Source organism: Kryptolebias marmoratus, linkage group LG14, assembly GCF_001649575.2.
Source record: "Kryptolebias marmoratus isolate JLee-2015 linkage group LG14, ASM164957v2, whole genome shotgun sequence".
In the NCBI taxonomy this organism is placed as follows: Eukaryota; Metazoa; Chordata; class Actinopteri; order Cyprinodontiformes; family Rivulidae; genus Kryptolebias; species Kryptolebias marmoratus.
Window position 1 is genome coordinate 12,844,825 of NC_051443.1, and position 18,548 is coordinate 12,863,372.

The 18,548-nt window shown below is 41.2% G+C and overlaps 2 protein-coding genes across 2 annotated transcripts; one reads left to right on the forward strand and one right to left on the reverse strand.

Moving 5' to 3' along the window:
• Positions 1-5,540: 5,540 nt before the first annotated feature.
• Positions 5,541-11,965, forward strand: LOC108231104 (Golgi phosphoprotein 3). Its single transcript, XM_017407973.3, has 5 exons — positions 5,541-5,953; positions 6,452-6,583; positions 8,267-8,381; positions 8,594-8,754; positions 10,001-11,965. Exons 1-5 carry the CDS (start codon positions 5,741-5,743, stop codon positions 10,262-10,264), a joined length of 885 nt encoding a protein of 294 aa, XP_017263462.1. The 5' UTR covers positions 5,541-5,740; the 3' UTR covers positions 10,265-11,965.
• A 2,649-nt stretch (positions 11,966-14,614) lies between these two features.
• Positions 14,615-15,894, reverse strand: pmaip1 (phorbol-12-myristate-13-acetate-induced protein 1). Its single transcript, XM_037979374.1, has 2 exons — positions 15,773-15,894; positions 14,615-15,648 (listed from the first exon to the last, which is right to left on the reverse strand). Exons 1-2 carry the CDS (start codon positions 15,783-15,785, stop codon positions 15,518-15,520), a joined length of 144 nt encoding a protein of 47 aa, XP_037835302.1. The 5' UTR covers positions 15,786-15,894; the 3' UTR covers positions 14,615-15,517.
• Positions 15,895-18,548: the final 2,654 nt, after the last annotated feature.

An 18,548-nucleotide genomic window follows, 5' to 3' on the forward strand; every position in this document is an offset into this window, starting at 1 on the left:
ACCACCCAAGTGTGCTCAAAACCTTCACAAATTTCCAATAAACTTATTTCTAGCCTTCATACTTGTAGTAAAAATTGCAAAGTGGGACAATTTTCTTCTCTCAAGTTGTGCCTTCTTTTCTGTTTCTTGCTCCTCTGAAAAATGCATGCGCTAAAAGACTGATGTCAGTCCCAGATACGAGACATTCAGCGCACGGATTCAAGCCTCAGCTGCAGCAGGGGTGTAGATGCATTACCTCATTGTTATATTTATTGTTCGTGTCCCTCTGAATGGGGCAAAAGCAATGCACTTCCTGTAATTGTGCAGAGCTAGAGCAGACTGCTCAAACAGACATTATTTTTTCTCCCAGTTTTCAACTCTGACACCTCATTATGTTTTTGCCTTATTGCATGGTCTCGCCCAGCCCGTCAGGCTGGTGAGGCTGCGCGTCCTTGGAAGCGCTGTTAACCGTAAATGTCTTGTCATTTGAGCTTCTGTTTTCCTTGCTATTTGTGTTCACACAAGCCCCCTGAACAGAGAGACAATGCCGTCCACTGATAAACTTGCAGATGTGACCTTTTTATTCTCAAATTATTTCCACCCAGCGCGGCCTCCTGATCTCGCTGCTTTCCTGTTACTGAAACAAACTGCGTGTAAATTGATAGGATATTTATTTTCGAGCCCTCCACACATGATCCCTAAACCGTGATTCTGCTTTTTCTCAGCCTTCTGAGAAACGCTGAAGCTTTTCAATATCCCGAGCCATTAAATATAATTATATTTTCTCAGCCATCACTCTCCTATAAGATGCTGGATGCAAGGCGTTTGAGAGATTTTACAATTCACTTACAGCAGTTCACATGTAAGTGCCTTCCCCAGGTTCTCACTGTGGGGGTGTTGTCTTGAAAGTTTGTGCATGCATGTGTGTGTGTGTGAGAGCATTCATGTGCATTTATATTGGAGGGTCACTAAGGGTCACCCCCTTTTGCCCACTCCAGAGACAGGAAATGGCTCCAATATGGGCCTGAGTGAGGCTTTCTGGGAAGCTCTAGGGAGTGATTCGGGCTCTGTGTCAGGACCAGAACTCCAAGATCAGTGAGCCAAAATGGACAAAGTGAAAAATACAGATGTTTAGCTCCTGCCATTTGAAACCATAAATTTTTGTCAAGCCTCACAGGGACCCAGTTTTATTAACGGTGTTAGTGGGGCGGCAGATGATTAGCTGTTGCGTCAAGAAACATTTAAGTCCAGTTGAGTGTTCTACAAAAGATAAAATCTTGGGTTTTCCAGGCTAAACCTTTAACTTATCATCACCTAAATAAAAGCTACTAATTCATGACTGTTTAAATGACATATTTAGTTTAATATCAGTACTACATGTTTACTCCAGCTCAAAGTCTTTACAATGTAAAGAGATTTTTCAATGAGACTTTTTTCCAGGGCTAATCTCCTCACAGTTGTGCGTCTTGTCATCTTGGACTGCGTGCAAAAATTCGACATAGATGGTCAGAGTCGAGCAACTGTCTTGGCCGTTATGGCAGAGGAGATTATTGTTTACACGGCGCATATTTCCAAGCATCTCTCCGAGGAACTTTTAGAGCCACTTTTTCATGTCATAAAAGCAAGGCAGTGTTTCATTACTGTGCAGGCTGTTCCTTTAGCTATGACTTTCTTGACAGAGGTAAACAAAAAATGGATTGAGTGGAGGTGTCTTTAATCATTCTGTCTGATGTAAATGCATCATACATTCATAATGTGCTGCAGTCAGCTTGTCAGCGGTGGAGCGGAGTTCATTTAGTCAGTTATAATCACCCGCTGCCATGAAATTGCCTGTCTGTGTCTGTGTGTGTATACATGTGTCTCTCTGTTATTAAAATACCAGGGAACAGATTTGAATGAAACCCCGAGAAAGTTATCAGTGGATGTGCATCTACAACTGAAAACCTGAAGTACTTGGGTAGCATCTTATCAGCCGATGCTACACTTGACAGGGAAATTCAATACCGCACTGGACAAGCAGCGAGTGCTTTTGGAAAACTTAAGGATCAGATTTTTGTTGAGCAAAAATATCTCCCAACAGACCAAGCTCTTAGTAAACAGCACTACAATTGTCAAAGTCCTTCTTTACAGTTCAGAGGCACATTGTGGCACAGGAGAGATTTCACCAAAGCTGTTTGTGGAAGATTTTTAATGTCCATTAGGAAGACTTTTGTACCAACATCAACATTTTAGAAGAAGCTGGTCTGACCAGTATTAACGTATTCATCATGAAAATCAACCTTAATGAGCAGACTTTTGTTTGTGCATGCCAGCATCCCGTATCCTGGACCAGATTCTGTTTTCAGAACTGAGTGAGGGCAGCAGAACCCGGGCAGGACTCCTTAAAGCGTGAAACTTGAACACCTGGGAAACTCTTTGGAGTCTCGTGGTTGAAATTGCAGCTGAGACCTTCGAAGTCAACCATGGAAACGATGAGAGAATCCTCATGGAGCAGCGTAAAGACCGTCCAAACAACCCTGCCCTCCAGCTGTGGCTCGAGTGCCAACTGCCTGAGACAGTTTAGACCACAGCCGAGACGCTTCTCCCGCACAAGGACTTGTCAGCTGAACCAGGATGGATGATCACCGTCTTCGACCCCAAGGACTGCAGACGACAACTGATTCATTTTTAGAGTCAACCTAGTTCAAGTTGGCCACCTGGTGACCTTTGTTTCAAACTTTGGCATTTTCTTCTTTAACTTGATCTCAAAAGTATACAAAAAGAGGGTGACCTATTACTCTGCATTATATTTTAGTTGCATGTGACAGGTTAAAACGGCATATAAAAACCTGCAATAACTGCAATAAAAAGGCAGTTAGTGGCTTTGCCATAGAGGACACACACATCTCCTTATTTAAAAGAAGTAATAAAAAAGACCCACAAAACTCCACCTTTGGGCAACTTTGGGTTTATTGTTTGGCTCTTTAAGATTTGTGGGTTCGGAGCTGTAGTGTTGAATGGAAAGAGGGGTTTTGTTGAAGCTTGTCGAACCATAATTTGTCTGTGGTTTCAAAAGTTCAAATACTCAGAACGTTTCATACTGTCATAATCTAACTAAATATAGATAAAAAATATTCCTTATTATTCATTAATGGCAGAACTGCAACACTGATTTTTTTAGTTTCATGTAATTCTTTGTTAAAGGATGTCTGGCTCACAAACATAATGATGATTTTAATAGTCGTAAATTGAATTCCTACATAGTTATTTGCATTTTATTTGTGGTGAATCATGCTCAGTTCTGAAAAGTTGAAGCTGACTGTTTTGTACTTAATTAGGCAAAAGATAAAATGCATCTTCCCACTTAAGCTTAAGCAGCATTTTGGTCTCATAAACTCCTTTTTTTAGTTTTACCAAGTGTATTTTTGTACATTTTTGTTTTAGACACAGAAAGGACATACAGCAGCTTTTACAAAAAAAAGTCTATAAAAGACGCACAGGAAAGTATGACTTCTCACTGATATTTTTAGGCTTATTTCTCACTGCAGTAGCACTCACATACAGTATATCCGCTTTAAAAGTATAATAATTTACATCACTGAGAAACATTGTGACTCGTTGTTTATGAAGTCACATCGTTCTGCTGCCCCCTAAAATGATCTTGGGCCAAATGAGCAGAGCTCTGAAGTGCAGGAAATGAAAAGGGAAGACGGGAAGTTGGATGACATTTTGAAGTTTATTGGTGATGCCTGGAAATGATAAAGTGATCGTATAATCGTGGACGTTCAGTATCTGAAGCCAACAGCTTGCATTTTAGGTAGAGATTCCCACACTAACAAATATCATCATGTCAAAAGAAATTAAAATAATGGAAAGTGAGCATCCAAATTCTGTATTTTTGTTTGTTTTCTTTTTCAGTTTATCTAAATTTAAACCTACTTTTATTCTTACTGGCTGCAAAGTCCTACCACCACACCGAAGCACAAAAGACTCATTGAAAGATGATTTATTGTCACTGGATACAAAGCCTAGAAAGATAAAAACAAGAGGGCCGGTCTTATTTCTCAGCTGCTGTCTGCCACCTTGTGTTGACAGCCTGTGTTACATAACATTTTCAATTATTTTTTAATTTATGTAAAACAATCCAAATGATATAAATCATGACATCATGTTCCAGTAGACAACGGGTGAGAGGCAGGGTCAACCTGGACAGACAGACGGACAAACATGCAACCTAAGAGCAGTTTAGAATCTCTGATTTTTGTCATATTTTTGACTGTGGGAGGAAACCAGAGTACTGGGAGAACAACCATACATGTCACCTCCACACAAAAAGGCCCCCCAGACACTTTTATACCCAGAATCTTCTTGCTGTGAGGCAACAGGAGCCCCTCACCTCAGTACTACAGTGATATACTTGTTTTCAATTTGGCTGGTGCAGACACTCACATATGCATAATTGTGTGTTTTGTTGTCATCATATATATAACTATTTAATGCACTTATTGACATTAATTTGGAAGTGCTACAAAGTGCTCATAAATCTGACCTGACCGTATGCAGTGAAGATTTCACTAAATATTTATATGCAGTGAAATGCATTTATGAATATGGTGTATATTTTGGACAGACAACATTTATAAAATTGCAGGCATGGTCCGATGTTTATTTGCCCACTTTTTTGTGGATTTTAGGTGGCTGTAAATGGTTGCCCACAGACATACAATTACACTGCTGGTTTATTTACAAAACTCAGTAATAACCAAGTATTATTGCAATTTAAACATATGCCATGCTCTGCACCCCTACTTCCCACTGCATTTTTTTTTTTTTTTTGCAAAAAAAAAACCAAGCGTGCACTCTCTCAGCTGCGAAACGACTCAAATCATCAGATCTTAACGTCGAGGAAAAGGCGGCTTGTTCTGCACAAACCTCAAAAGTGTAGATCTCTCTTTGGGATTCAGCTTCGGGTTTTATCCTCCACCCCAAAAGAGACATTTTGACTTTATTAAAGAAAGTGAATTAAAACACACGCTGAATTAAAACATGGCCCCCGAATTATATTCTCAACTATCATAGGCACTGTTCTCAAACTGGTGGTCCTCAGGATCCCTCTGGTGGTTCCGGTAGAAATTTTCGAGCGAAATATTTAAAATTTAACATGTAGAACTGAGATGCGATTTAAGCGCACAACAATCTTGGCTCCAAACACAAATTACTGCTAAGAGAAGTGCCGTGGAGAATATTTTAAGAACCAATTTGGAAACTGACGCAGATGACGCTGAACCAGGAACAGGTTCTGGTGGCTAAGTGATGTCTTCACAGCATAGGCTTTGTTTTCACTTGTATCTAGAAAAATTAATTAAAAAAATGTTTTTATATTTATTCGTTTCTAAGAATTGTTTTATTTTATGTGAGGACCGGATGGAAGCGGTCCAAGGGCCGCTTCTCGCCCTCGGGACGCATTTTGCTCATGTGCGACCCGGTAAATCAGACCGATAATGCGGTTATTTCCGACGGCCGTGAAGGCAACACACAACAGACGCGTTCACTGCTCAGACACGTCGTCTACGTCACGTCACCGCCGCCATGTTGGATCAGGAAGTAGGCAGAGTCTTTGCAGGAATCCCGGGCCGAGCTCAACGGTAACGGCCGTTTCCTCGCCATCGGTCTTTTCTTCCCCCGTTTTTCACCTCTAAAATCCGCGTTACATGCGGCACGTCTCTCGCTCTGACCGAAGCAGGCGCCCGTCTCCGGATTTCGTCGTCCCGCAGCCCCAGTCATGACTTCTCTCACGCAGAGGACCTCGGGCCTTGTCCAGCGGAGGACCGAGGCCATTCGCAGCGCCGCCGCCGAGAAGGAGAGGGACTCCGGCGGCGAGGAAGACGAGGCGCGCCGCGTGGAGGAAGAGGACGACGACGACAAGGGGGACTCGAAGGAAACCAGGCTCACGCTCATGGAAGAAGTGTTGCTGTTGGGCCTCAAGGATCGAGAGGTGTGCGGCTGTTTGGCTCAAACTTGTCGGTGTAACCTAACATTGTCTGGCGTGGTGTTTACGTTGCGGCACCAGCCAAACGTCAACACACAGAAAACTTCGTTTATTCAACCGGTTCTCTGCCTACTATCTCTAAAATCCGATACCGTGTTAGCGGATGTTTGTCAAGTAGTTTCTACTTAACGATGCGAAAGTGCAACGTGTCAGTAGTCAAAAGTGCTTAATGACAGTCATATGGCAACATCTTGGTGTAGTTCTGATTTTTTTAGCTGCCTGTCAGTAATTTCCCGGATGAAAGCCATTATTCTACGCCGACTGACGTCCTTACCTACACTGCTCCTTTTGTTTGCGTTACCTGGGTAGTTTTCTTGACAACTTGCCAGGTGCGAGGAGGTACTTGTGCAACCTGGAGGTGCAGTACTGTGACTGGCTCACCACGTCAGCTAAAGTAAATATGTGTGTGTGTGTGTGTTTTTTTCCCCACTCCTCCTGTCTCAGGGCTACACGTCTTTCTGGAACGACTGTATTTCTTCCGGTCTTCGCGGCTGTATGCTGGTGGAGCTGGCCCTGAAAGGGAGGGTACAGCTGGAGGCCTGCGGCGTGAGGAGGAAAAGCCTGCTCGGAAGGAAGGTGAGATGGTTTTCGGAAGTGAAACTGGGTCACTTCCGATCTGGCTTCATCTGAACGTGACGAGGGGTCGCTTGATTAATTTGTCCGACGGATGCTAATAATCGACACTGAACTCGCTCGTGCTGATTTAAAGACAGGCACATCTGTGGGCAGCACAATGTTGTTGCACCTGACGACGTGCCTTTTACAGCAGGGGTGGGTTTTTTTCTGTACAACACCACAAAGAATTAAAAACTGACCAAAATATGTGTGAAACTTTTAAAGGAATGCAGTCATACTTAATGAGGAAGACTGTAAGACTTCAACTCTTATGTTTTATAGAGAGAGCATTGTATAAAAGAATGACAGCAAAGGTCAAAGGAAAGGTTTATAGGACAGTGGTGAGAGCAGCTATGTTGTTTGATTTGGAGACAAAAAGACAGGAGACAGAACAGGAAGTGGTAGAGCTGAAGATGTTGAGGTTCTCCTTGGGAGGGACAAGGAAGGACAGGATTAGGAATGAGGTCATTAGAGGTACAGCACAGGTTGAAGGACTGGGAGATAAAGTTAGAGGCCAGACTGAGATGGTTTGGGCATGTGCAGAGGAGGGACAGTGGGTATATTGGTAGAAGGATGTTAGGAAAAAGACAAAGAGGAGATATCTGGATGCAGTTATAGAGGACATGGAAGGAGTTGGAGTGAGGACAGAGGACAGAGTTGGACGCTTGAAAAGGGAACAGCCAGAAGTAGAAGAACTAGGTACGAAATGCTACTTTTTCTAGTTAAAATAGGGATAACTTTATGCTTGGCGCTGAACGTAATTCTTCAGTAAACTGTGATAAAAATGTATACTGATCCACGTCGGACATCCAAGCTAAAGCACTAAATCACAAGTATTCTGTTTTCTTTCTTTCTTTTCTTTTTTTTACAAAATCTAGTAAATTGTAAGTCTGTACACATTAAACTGTTTCATGTATGGGTCAACACAAACAAATAAATCAAAACATGTGCAGCAGTGATTTCAAAAGGACATCATTGTGCGTTCAAAACCCCCTAATCATTCAACCTCCAGTCATATGCATAATGTATATAAATTGCATTTAATTTCTTTAATAAAAATCTAATATTAAAAAAAGTGAAGACATACAAACATCCTAAACGCAGTTACTTGTAATCAAATCAAAACGCATGTAAAAACAATGGCAGGAAAATCTCTCATACATTCATTTATAAGTCTGCTTGAGGATAAATACTGTGTCTGAGGCGTGAGGTCTGGGCACTAATATATTCCAGGTGCTTCTCCAAAGGGAGGCTATGTAATCTGAGGGGTTCTCAGATACAGTCATATGTATGCACAATGTTTAGTAAGGGGCTTAGACAACAGCCTCGTGGAGCCCCAGGACTCGCCGTTGTGAAGGATCTGTCGCCAACTTTTACAATCTGAATTTGTCTGTCAGAAAATTTTTACAGCCGCCTACAGACGGAGGAGGCTAGTTAGCTTGTTAATCATAAGGGGTGTTATGATCGGTGAGTCAGTCGATCTGAAATGTTCTTGTGTCATATTTTAACACCTGGAACCTGTTGGTTTTCCTGCTAAGAAAGACGCTTCTTGCTCTTCTCGCCATTCCTGTTTGCGCGGCTTGTGAGTCCGGGGTTAGAGGAACGTGTGCACTTACCAGCGATTATCTTTTTTTCTTTCACAAGGTTATCTGCAAGTCTGACGCTCCGACGGGGGACGTGCTGCTGGATGAGGCCTTGAAGCACATTAAGGAAACCCAGCCTCCAGAGACGGTCCAGAGCTGGATAGAGCTGCTGAGTGGTGAGATAAGCAAAACCGGCTTTGTTAACCAAACTCTGCAGCGACGCACTCGCCGTTTCACTGTATTCGTTTTAAAACTTTGTGCTGATTCGTGGTTTTTATAATATCAAAATTGCCTGTTCTTTTACTGTTATTAACAACAACTGCTAAAATTACAAATTAGTCGGTGAAGCCGTCAGGACTCTAAACGTTGGTATGGTTTTGACTTTCAGGAGAAACTTGGAATCCCTTGAAGCTGCATTACCAGCTGAGAAATGTCAGGGAACGTCTGGCAAAAAACCTGGTGGAGAAAGGGGTCCTCACCACAGAGAAGCAGAACTTCTTGCTTTTTGACATGACTACACATCCACTCACCAACAGTACCATTAAGCAGGTATGACGGCAGTGTTCTTTTTTATTTATTTTTAAAAATGGCAATCTGAATGCTGATAATCATCTTTACAGGAAGAGCAGTCACGCCCACAGTTTGATTTGACTTCTTTTTATGTAACGTGTGGGTTTTTTAAAAGGGGAAATACTAGATTCAACAAAACAATATTTCCAATTTTGATTTCTGTTTTCATACATGTAAAATATGCTTTAATGTTATTGTATCTTGGGGGGGATAAGAACCAGAACAAACTAATTTCCGGGTCACGTCAAAGTGGCGCTGGGTTTTTCCCGAGAGGCCTGAAGCGCTCAGTAGATGTGAGTAAAGCAGGTTTTGTTCGCGAGTGACGATGTCCTGCGTGATTCATTATCAAAGCTACAAGGACAAAGAAAAAAACGACTTGCTTTATATTTTGTCTCCACTCAAACGTGACCTTGCTGTAAATTTTGCCCGTAAACAGGCATAATAATGCTAAGAACTTAGGGTTAGATTTCAGAGTTTTTCTTCCTCTCTTTGACTTCTCAGTATATTGAGTTTATCAGAATATTTGCTCAGCTTTGGATGAACAGAAACAAGAATAAAATGATTGGATATATAGATGGCATATGAGTAAAAACAAGGATGGATTTATGAAGTACGCAAGCTATGTAAATCAGTTTTTAATAACAACAAGCGTTTATGGGAAACTAGGTCATACTCTCAATGTTTTCTCCATTCAGGTGTACTTAGCTGTCTGACACTAAAAACCTGCTCTTCCTGTGAAAAAAAAAGACTTTTTCCAAATAAAAATATGGGCAAGAAAACATAACTTTTTTTTTTTTTTTTGCTCTGGCTGGCAGAGACTTGGCCCTTGTTTATGACAGAGTAGTCTATATTTTCCAAGTCTTAATAAGATAAAAAATTAAATTAATTTAAGTGTGGAAAATTGTATGTTTTCATACTTATTTCCTGATGCTATTTTCTTAAAAAAACTAATACTTTAGCCATGAGTATGTTGAATATTGAGTTCCTAAGAACTCTCGGAGACAGTCCAACAGCGTTACAGGGGGCTGGGTTTGATACGAAGTCAGCTGCTCACTAATTATGTGGTTTGCTTTGAACGAGAATAAACCCCTTGTATGGTGTCTTGTATGACACCAATATGTTAACGCCGGGTCGCTTATTAGACCCACCCGGCTGACTGTGTGCAAGCCGTCGCCGTGAAGCTCGACGTAACACATGTACTCCTTTTTACCCCCGCCCCCTACAGCGTCTCGTCAAGAAGGTGCAGGACTCAGTTTTGGAGAAGTGGGTCAACGATCCCCACCGCATGGACAAGCGGGTCCTGGCCCTCATTCTCCTGGCTCACTCGTCAGACGTCCTGGAGAACGCCTTCGCCCCGCTCCAAGATGAGCAGTACGACCTGGCCATGAAGAGAGTGCACACTCTGCTGGAGCTGGAGCCCGAGAAGGAGAGCACGAAGCCCAACGCCAACGAACTGATGTGGGCCGTGGTGGCCGCGTTTACGAAATGAAAAGCGCCCAACTGGTTGGACTGAAAGATCTGGCTATGGTCTGTGTTATTTAATTGGTTGAAGGACTTATTGAGACAGACTTCACTTTAATGAGACAATCTATTTTGGTTGAGGAGCCTGTTTATACATCTATTCTGGATGGCATTTTTTTGGTGGTAGTCCATATTAACAGTGCGGTCTGATTGGTGGTGGGCCTCACCAAGTAACGTTTGGTTGGATGGGATGGAATGAAAGGCGACAGGCTGCGGTAACATGAGTGAGGTAAGTTATCTGCCACTGCAAAGTTGAAAACATAAAAAAAAAAAAAAAAATCATCAACACTACAAATGGCTGGGTTTCCGACAGAGTAGGATCACATCAAAGAGCGGATAAGGTAGCAACAGTTGTCACGGTGAATATGAAGATATCGACTGGAGCAAAGTTTCACTTCTGCTAAAAAAAATATATATATAATGTCACCTCTGCTTTACTTCAAGATCTGGCCACGGTCTGAAAATCGGTTTCCTCCTCTCTCCCACGTACTAGCTTCAAGCTACAAACGATAACGAGTCACACGGCCTATCGACGCTCTTTGCGCTCACAGAGACCTCCTGCCTCCGCCAGCTCGTTCCCGCCGTGTTGGGAACGCGTGCTTAAGAGTTACCGTCGGGACAGACTACCTGAATGTTTTACCGATGCTCTCCGTCTTCTCGTTTTAAAAAAAAAAAAAAAGAAAAAGGTCTCTCCTCCCTCCTTCCTCATTGGGTTTTTGAGGAAGAAAGCGAGGACACGCGCCCAAGCTCAGTTCCCGCACCAGTAGAAGCGAGGTGGACAGTTTTGCCCCTCAGAGACATAAATGAAGAATTCCATTTTGAGTAAAGACAATTTGTTTTGCTGCTTTTGCCGAGGGCCTGGTTCTGTGTTTATATAATGTGGCTGGTCTTCCATTGCTATTTATGTTGCTAGTTAATGCCTTGGAGTAGCTTTCCATTTAGCACATTCTGCCCGGTGGTCACCCCTGTGGCCCGGGTGGCGTTTTATCTCGCTCACGTTTGAGAACGTTGGAACCTAGCAGGCGTGATAAACGAGAACAAATTTTTTCCCTTGTTTTGTCTGCAGCCACTGAGCTCTGTGAACACTTTAAAAATCATTCCTTTGGACATGTTAAAAAAAAGGCTTCTGCTTACATTTTTTTTTTTTAAAGCAAATTCAAATGAAAATGGTTGCAGGCTGAACTCATCTCAGAATTGGATCGCTGAACATCCATCCTGAGATTTACAGTGGTAATTAGAGGTTACTGACACGAATACACCGCAGATGGTCAACCAGAAAGCTTAGTTCCAGTTTGTTAAATGGTCTTTATTTTTTGTTTTTGTTTTGTTTTATAGATTAAAAAGAAAACACACATTTCCTCACTTATTATTACTAGAAGGGTTTCTAGCCATGCAGAGAAGTCTCATCATTATGGATTTTTTTTTTTAGATAATTCAGAGGCCTCATTTCATGCACGAGTTTCTCACTTGACTCATAAAAAACAAAAAAAAAGCTTGACTGTTCAGGAAATCATGTCCCTGCATGTCTGTGGCATTTGCGTCTGACGTGTGGAGAAATGTGTCATTTGGATAAGCTGACCCTTTAAGTTTCTATCTGGCAATTGATGTGTCTGTGTTAATTTTTTTTAATATATCTTGTCCATGACTCGCATTCTAATTTTGTCCAAAAGAAGAAGAAAGAAAAAAAAAAGAAGCTGTTTGTGGGCTTGCTGTATTGTTTTGCGTACGATAAGAGGGTTACTTGGGTCCAAATGAATCCAGATGAAAACTTAACTCGAAACACGATTTCATGCTGGTCAGGTTAACGTCTTTTTCTTCTTCTTTTTTTTCCCTACAATAAAATTATGATTGCAAGTAGAATTCCGCTTTAATCGGTCTAATCTTCGGACGGTGTGGCAGCACCTTTTTGTTTGATTGCGCACTTTTCTTTTTCCATTTCGGCGGACAACATACCAAAGGGGTATGAAGAACTGCTCAGATCCGTTTACAGCGAGGAGACCATGCATGTTTTTTGGTGGTGGGCCGGGTACTTTAACGGATGTAGCGACAGAGAAAAGGCTTCTGTGTAATTATTAGTCATTTTACGTGTACGATCTAATGGAATTCAATGAAAGGGATCTGCTCTCCTATCCTCTATAATTCTGTATGCTTTTTTGTATTATCACACAAAATAAAGTAAGGATCCTTTAAGTGCCTGAATTTACCCAGTTCTGCTGCTGTTTTTATTTCATCTTTGCTCTGTTATGTGTTTCCTTGTCATATTTACACGGTGTAGCGATTTATCTAGATGTAAAACTCAAAGTTGCGTCAGGTGCGAAGGCACATCTACAGAACAAACAAAACTTGGTGTTTATAGTCGAGGGATCCTGTGGTTCGGTTCCGCAGTGAACCAACTCGGGTTTGCGTCCCCTTGGGGGACAATTAAGAACCAACGCTTTTCTCTGGAAATGGAAGGGACAGAGGTTTCCACTTGACAAAAACGTGATGAATGGGTTTTATGTATGGCTCGCTGTATGCGCAGGTCTCCGATCAAGGTGAACACCCACGTAAGAATGATTTTAGAACACGCTCCTCATGACTGTCGTCAACTTGCTGGAAGGGCGAGAGACGTCACCACAGTAAAGTCCCTTAAGATTTATGTCCACAATTCGTCATTTTTTTGTCATGGCTCGAATGAATCGTCAAGCTTGTATGCCAAACTTGATGGTTTGCTCACAGGAGAGGTTTTATTTCGGTTTCATAAACGTAACCCCATTTTACATTCCCAAGTGATTAAATGGAAGGATTGCCACCACACAGGATTTTAATGACCTGGAAATCTGCACCAACCCATACTGCACGCATCTTTATCACCTGCTGCCAAAAGGCAAAGGCGAACGCTGATGTTTTTGCATGAGACTGTGTGTACATGTGTCTGTTACCAAAATATCCCACCAACCGCTGGATAAATTTTAATGAAACGCCCAGATAATAATTGTTGAATGTACATCTACGACTCACTAACCGTTGGAGTCAGACAGATTCAAGACGGCTGTCGCAGTTGTCTGACTTTTAAAAAAACAAAAATGGCAATAAATTAGTCTGTTTTGCAGATATTGGACAAAAAATCAATGTGATTGGAGTAGAGAATCATTCACAACACATGCTCCAAGTGCTGCTTATTGTACAGTCTTTAACCCGCAATCTTTAATCTTTATCTCTAAACACGGGATGTACCTCGACAACTGAATAACTTTTGGAGTCAGTCCAATTCAAGATAGCCATCACAGCTAATTAACCAACACAAAAATGGCTGTAACTCAGTTGATTTTAAAGATATTGAGCTAAAAATTGACATGGTAGTAGCTGAGAGTCATCAAAAACACACTCCGGGCATGAAGTCTTGTGATATTGTCTGAGGGAATTTTTCCAACTTGGAAAATCCTCTGAGTACAAACGGAGCGAAATCTATAGGAAGCTGAAAGTCCCGCTCGCTGACCCATGCACAGTTGTATGGAAGACCGAAAGAGACATATTCAAAAATAAAAGCAGAAATATATATCTTTTGCTTTTGCCTTTTCCATACCCATTTCCTCCTCCTCTTTAATCACCATGTGCATTTCTGCCTCCTCGGTATGCAAATGAGGAGGCTGTGTTTTTTTGTCCAGCTCCTCTCTTATTGGTCAATAACCAGGAAGGAGCAGGATCCATGTGCAGATTGATTGTTCATGCCTGCTCTCTCGGCCGTTTAGCTTCTTTGCTCTTTTCTCCATGGTTGCCTTGGTAACCATGAAATAACATTTCACGCCACACAGCTGATCAATGTTATAGGTAGGTAGGTAGGTAGGTACATTTATTTATATAGCACTTTTCAGCACAAGGCAACTCAAAGTGCTTTACAACACAAATGTAGGTGTTCTCCTGAAACAGAGCAGGCATGAACAATGTCACTTTTGGTCCTCCATACAGTCATGTTGTCAAACTACTTTCTTTCTGCATCAAATGACTAATTACAACTTGTATTGGAAAAATAAATGTATGAACTTACAGCAACAAGGTAAGAACTATGTGAATCAACACATGTAACTTGGATAAATTATCAAGATGGTTTTTTTTGTTTCTGTTTTATTCTGGTTAATGTTTCACACATTTACTGGAAACTTACTGCAGACAACCCACTGGGGGGCACTTGTTTTCTTTCAGTTTCAACTTCCTCTTTATGTTTCTGTTTTGGTTTTTTTTGTTTGTTTGTTTGTCTTTCAGTGGCTTGATTGAAATTTGAAAATATATATTAGAAAAAACAGCATTTCAAACACCAAAATAAGCTTATACCACCACATAAAGAGTCAACAAGCTTTATTTGCTCAAAAATACAATTACGAAGCTACATTTGTGTCACAGAATGCAGGATACTGATATAAAGTAACATTTCATATAAAAACTAACATTCAGTCTGTTTTTATTTGGCCTTTTATAGAAAGTTGTCAGCCAAGCTGAGCAAGAAAACAACTCTTTTATAGATTGATTTCTTAAATAATTGAAAATATCCTTTCAAACACGGGTGCTAACAATCGTCTTTTGACAAAAACAATAATAAATAAAACCATTCAGTTGCACTTTGAGTAAAAAAAAAAGTAATACAACACATTTTTTTTAATTCCTTGGTGCAGTAATATTAATAAATGATGTATTAATAAATATGCCATGTCCTTTAATGTTAAAAGTTTCACAGAAAAACAAGTAATAGTATAAAATCTATCATTGTTAGTATTTGCCCCACACACCTGAACAGGTAGTGACAGCTCAGTCCTGCGTCAAAAAAGATACGAGAAAGATACTCCACCGAACAGTTCCAGAGGACACCTCTAAATCAGCTTTTTTTGTAAATAGTTTTAGAACCGAGCACACAAAAAGAAGTCAAAATCCAAGACGTGTATGAGTAGTATCAGCATCAGCAGATAAACATCCAGTGGTCCAGTCGTCCACGGGCCTCAGGATCCACCACCTCCCACACATTTGTCCCCTTGTAGAGTTCTGGTTTTAGTCCAAAGTCCACACCGGCGACTCGGGCCACGTGTTTCCACAGGCTGGTGTCCATCCCTCCTCCTGAGGACCAACACTTTGCCACAGACAATGAGTCCACATTCGAGACTTCCCTGAGTTGGCTTTTTTTCTTCATTTTTTTATCATTTTTCTTTTCCACACATTGGTCATTCCTTTGAATCTGCTCCAGCGTGACGCCTCAGGTCACCTTGTACACAGTCTTGTAGTTGTTGACCAGGATTTCCAGCAGCTTGTACCTCCAGTACAGCTGGTCTCCAACCAGTCTGAGCTCGCGGGCGCAGAGCTCCACGACGGCAGTGAAATCTATATCTATGGAGAGAAAGTCACAACAAATGATGAATATACAATAAAGCTTATGGTCCACAATCTAATACAATAAAACCATAAACCGAGTCTAACAAGACCTAGTTCAAATAAATGTGCTCACGCTCACCTTGGCTTGCCATTTTTACTGCGCTCTTAGAGAAAAAAGCTCCAGGTATTCTCGCTCTCAGCGCCTTTTATTCCCAACTGTCGTGCTATGACAAGACAGAGCAGGTTTATAGCACTAATAATAGGAAGGCGAGTTTATATACTGGAGAAGTGACGCCACTGGAATCCCCAGCAGTCAGAGCCAAGTTCCTCCCACTTGCAGCAAGGCACTTTTGTTTACAGTATATTTATGGCTGCCTCTAATCAGTCGGTTGACATAAAACACCACCTTTACACCCTGTTCTAGCTGTGCTGTTTATGCCGGACAGCTGGACGACATTACAAAACAAAAAAAAATAATGAAAATAGTCATCCATTAAAACAACTAATTAATGAGCTGAGAGCAGCTTGATAACGAAAGTAAAACCGGTGTCACTGTATGATGCATCACTATGGTAATAAAAGGTGTCTACATCCTAAAATGGAGTTTCTGCTCAACATTTCTCAATATTCAGTTTTTTTTCTTCAAACCCCACCAAGCTGGAGGTTTTGGTTTTTTTTTCTCAGTTGCTGCTCTTGCCACAACATGTTTTGGCACCATGGGAGTCGCTGGAGACAATCCAGACATGCATGCAGAGGACAGACAGACAGACAGACACCCTCCACCCAAATCTGACATTTGAGAAAGGACACCTATTGTTGGACAAAATTATTTGACTGCTCAATTGAAGTTACAGACGTATCAGATTTACGACAGCTTCACAAAATCATTCATTTCACTTGAAACATAAACTGAGCAATGAGTTACTTTAGCTCACATTTTGCATGTCTAGAGGAGAAACGTTTGTGGATTTTCGAGCAGCTAACAAATGTGGGCATCTAAAATTGTTCCAGAAATCCTGAAGTTTGGACTTTGTAAACTTAACCTTAAGCTTCTTCTTTTTAAAAAGGGAAGAGGCTCTCTAATTAAAAACATACAGAAGATCACATGACACAAAATGACGTCGTCGTTTTGCTGTATTTCATAAACTCTGATTTACCTAACCCCAATAATGAGGATTATTATTGTCTGAATATAGTCGTAGCAGGTTTGGGAACTTTGTTTTTATAGCTAACTCGATTTTAAAGATCGAATTGGAAGACTGAGATCTGGTGATCAGAAAAACACGATGGGTTTATCAGAAAATTGGGCCTTCTTGACGTAAAACCTTGCAGCTCTTCAGACAAAATCAAAATGTTTACGAAACCTCTCGTGACAGCATTATGAACATGTCACAACTTGCTTTGTAACTGCTTCCTCCTTATCTGGGTTTGGGAAGTCCCTGAGTGAAAACGAAAACCCTCATCAGGTGATCTCTGGATTGTTTGTCGAGTTGCACTCCTGTTACATCATTCACTGTATGAAGGAGCGATATTGGGTTGCAAAAATTAAAAATGTGCAGCCACTAGCTCATCGAATAGACAGTAAATGTTTACGTGTGTGTGACTGACAGCCGTGTTGTTTGGCTGTGGCATGAGATTCCTTGTGTTTATAGCACCTCTCTTTTTTTATTTATCATATTTAATTTATCTGTGAAATCTGTATAATCACACAGTCATATAATCTGTGACTGACAAGTCTTTTCTTCCCAACCAAATTTCACCCCTTTTCTTTAACTACAGCAGTTTCCACTAACACTGAAGGTTTTTGTGTGCAACACTTGCTTTTCTTTATTTAGAAACAAATAAAAAACCTGTGTTAGATTGCCTGCAGGGAGTTAAAAGAACCACTGTGTGTGGCATAATGTCCACCAGTTCTAAAAAGGTTTTAAGCCATTCAGTACTTGTGTGTTCCTTGTGACTGCATCAGACTTCCACTGATGTGTCTGACAGCTTGTTATAAAGTGGTTTTGCTGATGGAAGCATTTTAATGGCTAACGCGGTGTTGTGTTGTGCTGTGTGGGTAAATAATCCACTTTAGTCCCGTCTGTCCAAAGGACATTGTTCCACAAGTCTTGAGGTTTGATCCGACCCGACGTTGTAAACTGGAGAACCTGAACAATCCCGGCATGCATGGAGAGGCCAGGCAGGCGGACACGCTCGACTCAAATCTGAAAGCCTGCTGTTAGGCCACAGCGCTAACCAGCATCTGGACTAAATCATTTGACTGCTCAGTTAAATTTATACGTGTCAGATTTATGACAAATTCACAAAATCATTCATTTAACTTGAAATCTAAACTGGGTGATGAGTTACTTTAGCTTACATTTTGCATGTCTAGAGGAGAACTGTTTGTGGATTTTGAGACGCTAAAAATGGCCTCTTTTTTTTAAAAAAAGAAGAGGTTTTTATCTGGGTAACATTTACAAAGGAGCCACTTTTTTCCACGCTGTTACAAACTAGAGTATTTGCTATGCTAACTGTAAAGTCTGAGCCGTAGTTATTGTGCTTTTTCACAGTTTGTTGGAGGAGTGTAAAACACCAAAACTTCTGTTTTCGATAGAGCTGTTCACACTTGCCGAGGATCAGATAATCAAGTACATCTGATTAGCAGCAACTGGCTGCAGATCACCCTCTTAACTCTCATGAAAGCAGTAAAAGGTAGTTGTTTCCCAAGCTGCCTCCGCGTTGTACCTTGGTTTTTATTGAATGATGTGTTGTAATATGCCAGCTGCTGTTGTTGTCCAGGGTCTGGACCAGTCTATGACATGTCCACAGATACAGCTCCCCAGTGGCTTATATGACAGCAGTGCTAAAAAGTGTTGCGTCGGGATAAATCGTGCACTCCATTGTTACAGCACATGTTTTTGATGTCTCAA

Excerpts from the sequence above, each read along its gene's own strand:
- LOC108231104 (XM_017407973.3), top strand. The coding sequence starts at position 5,741 with ATGACTTCTCTCACGCAGAGGACCTCGGGCCTTGTCCAGCGGAGGACC. Across the intron at positions 8,382-8,593 it reads CTGGATAGAGCTGCTGAGTG|GAGAAACTTGGAATCCCTTG; the intron begins GTGAGATAAGCA and ends TTTGACTTTCAG. Across the intron at positions 8,755-10,000 it reads CCAACAGTACCATTAAGCAG|CGTCTCGTCAAGAAGGTGCA; the intron begins GTATGACGGCAG and ends CGCCCCCTACAG.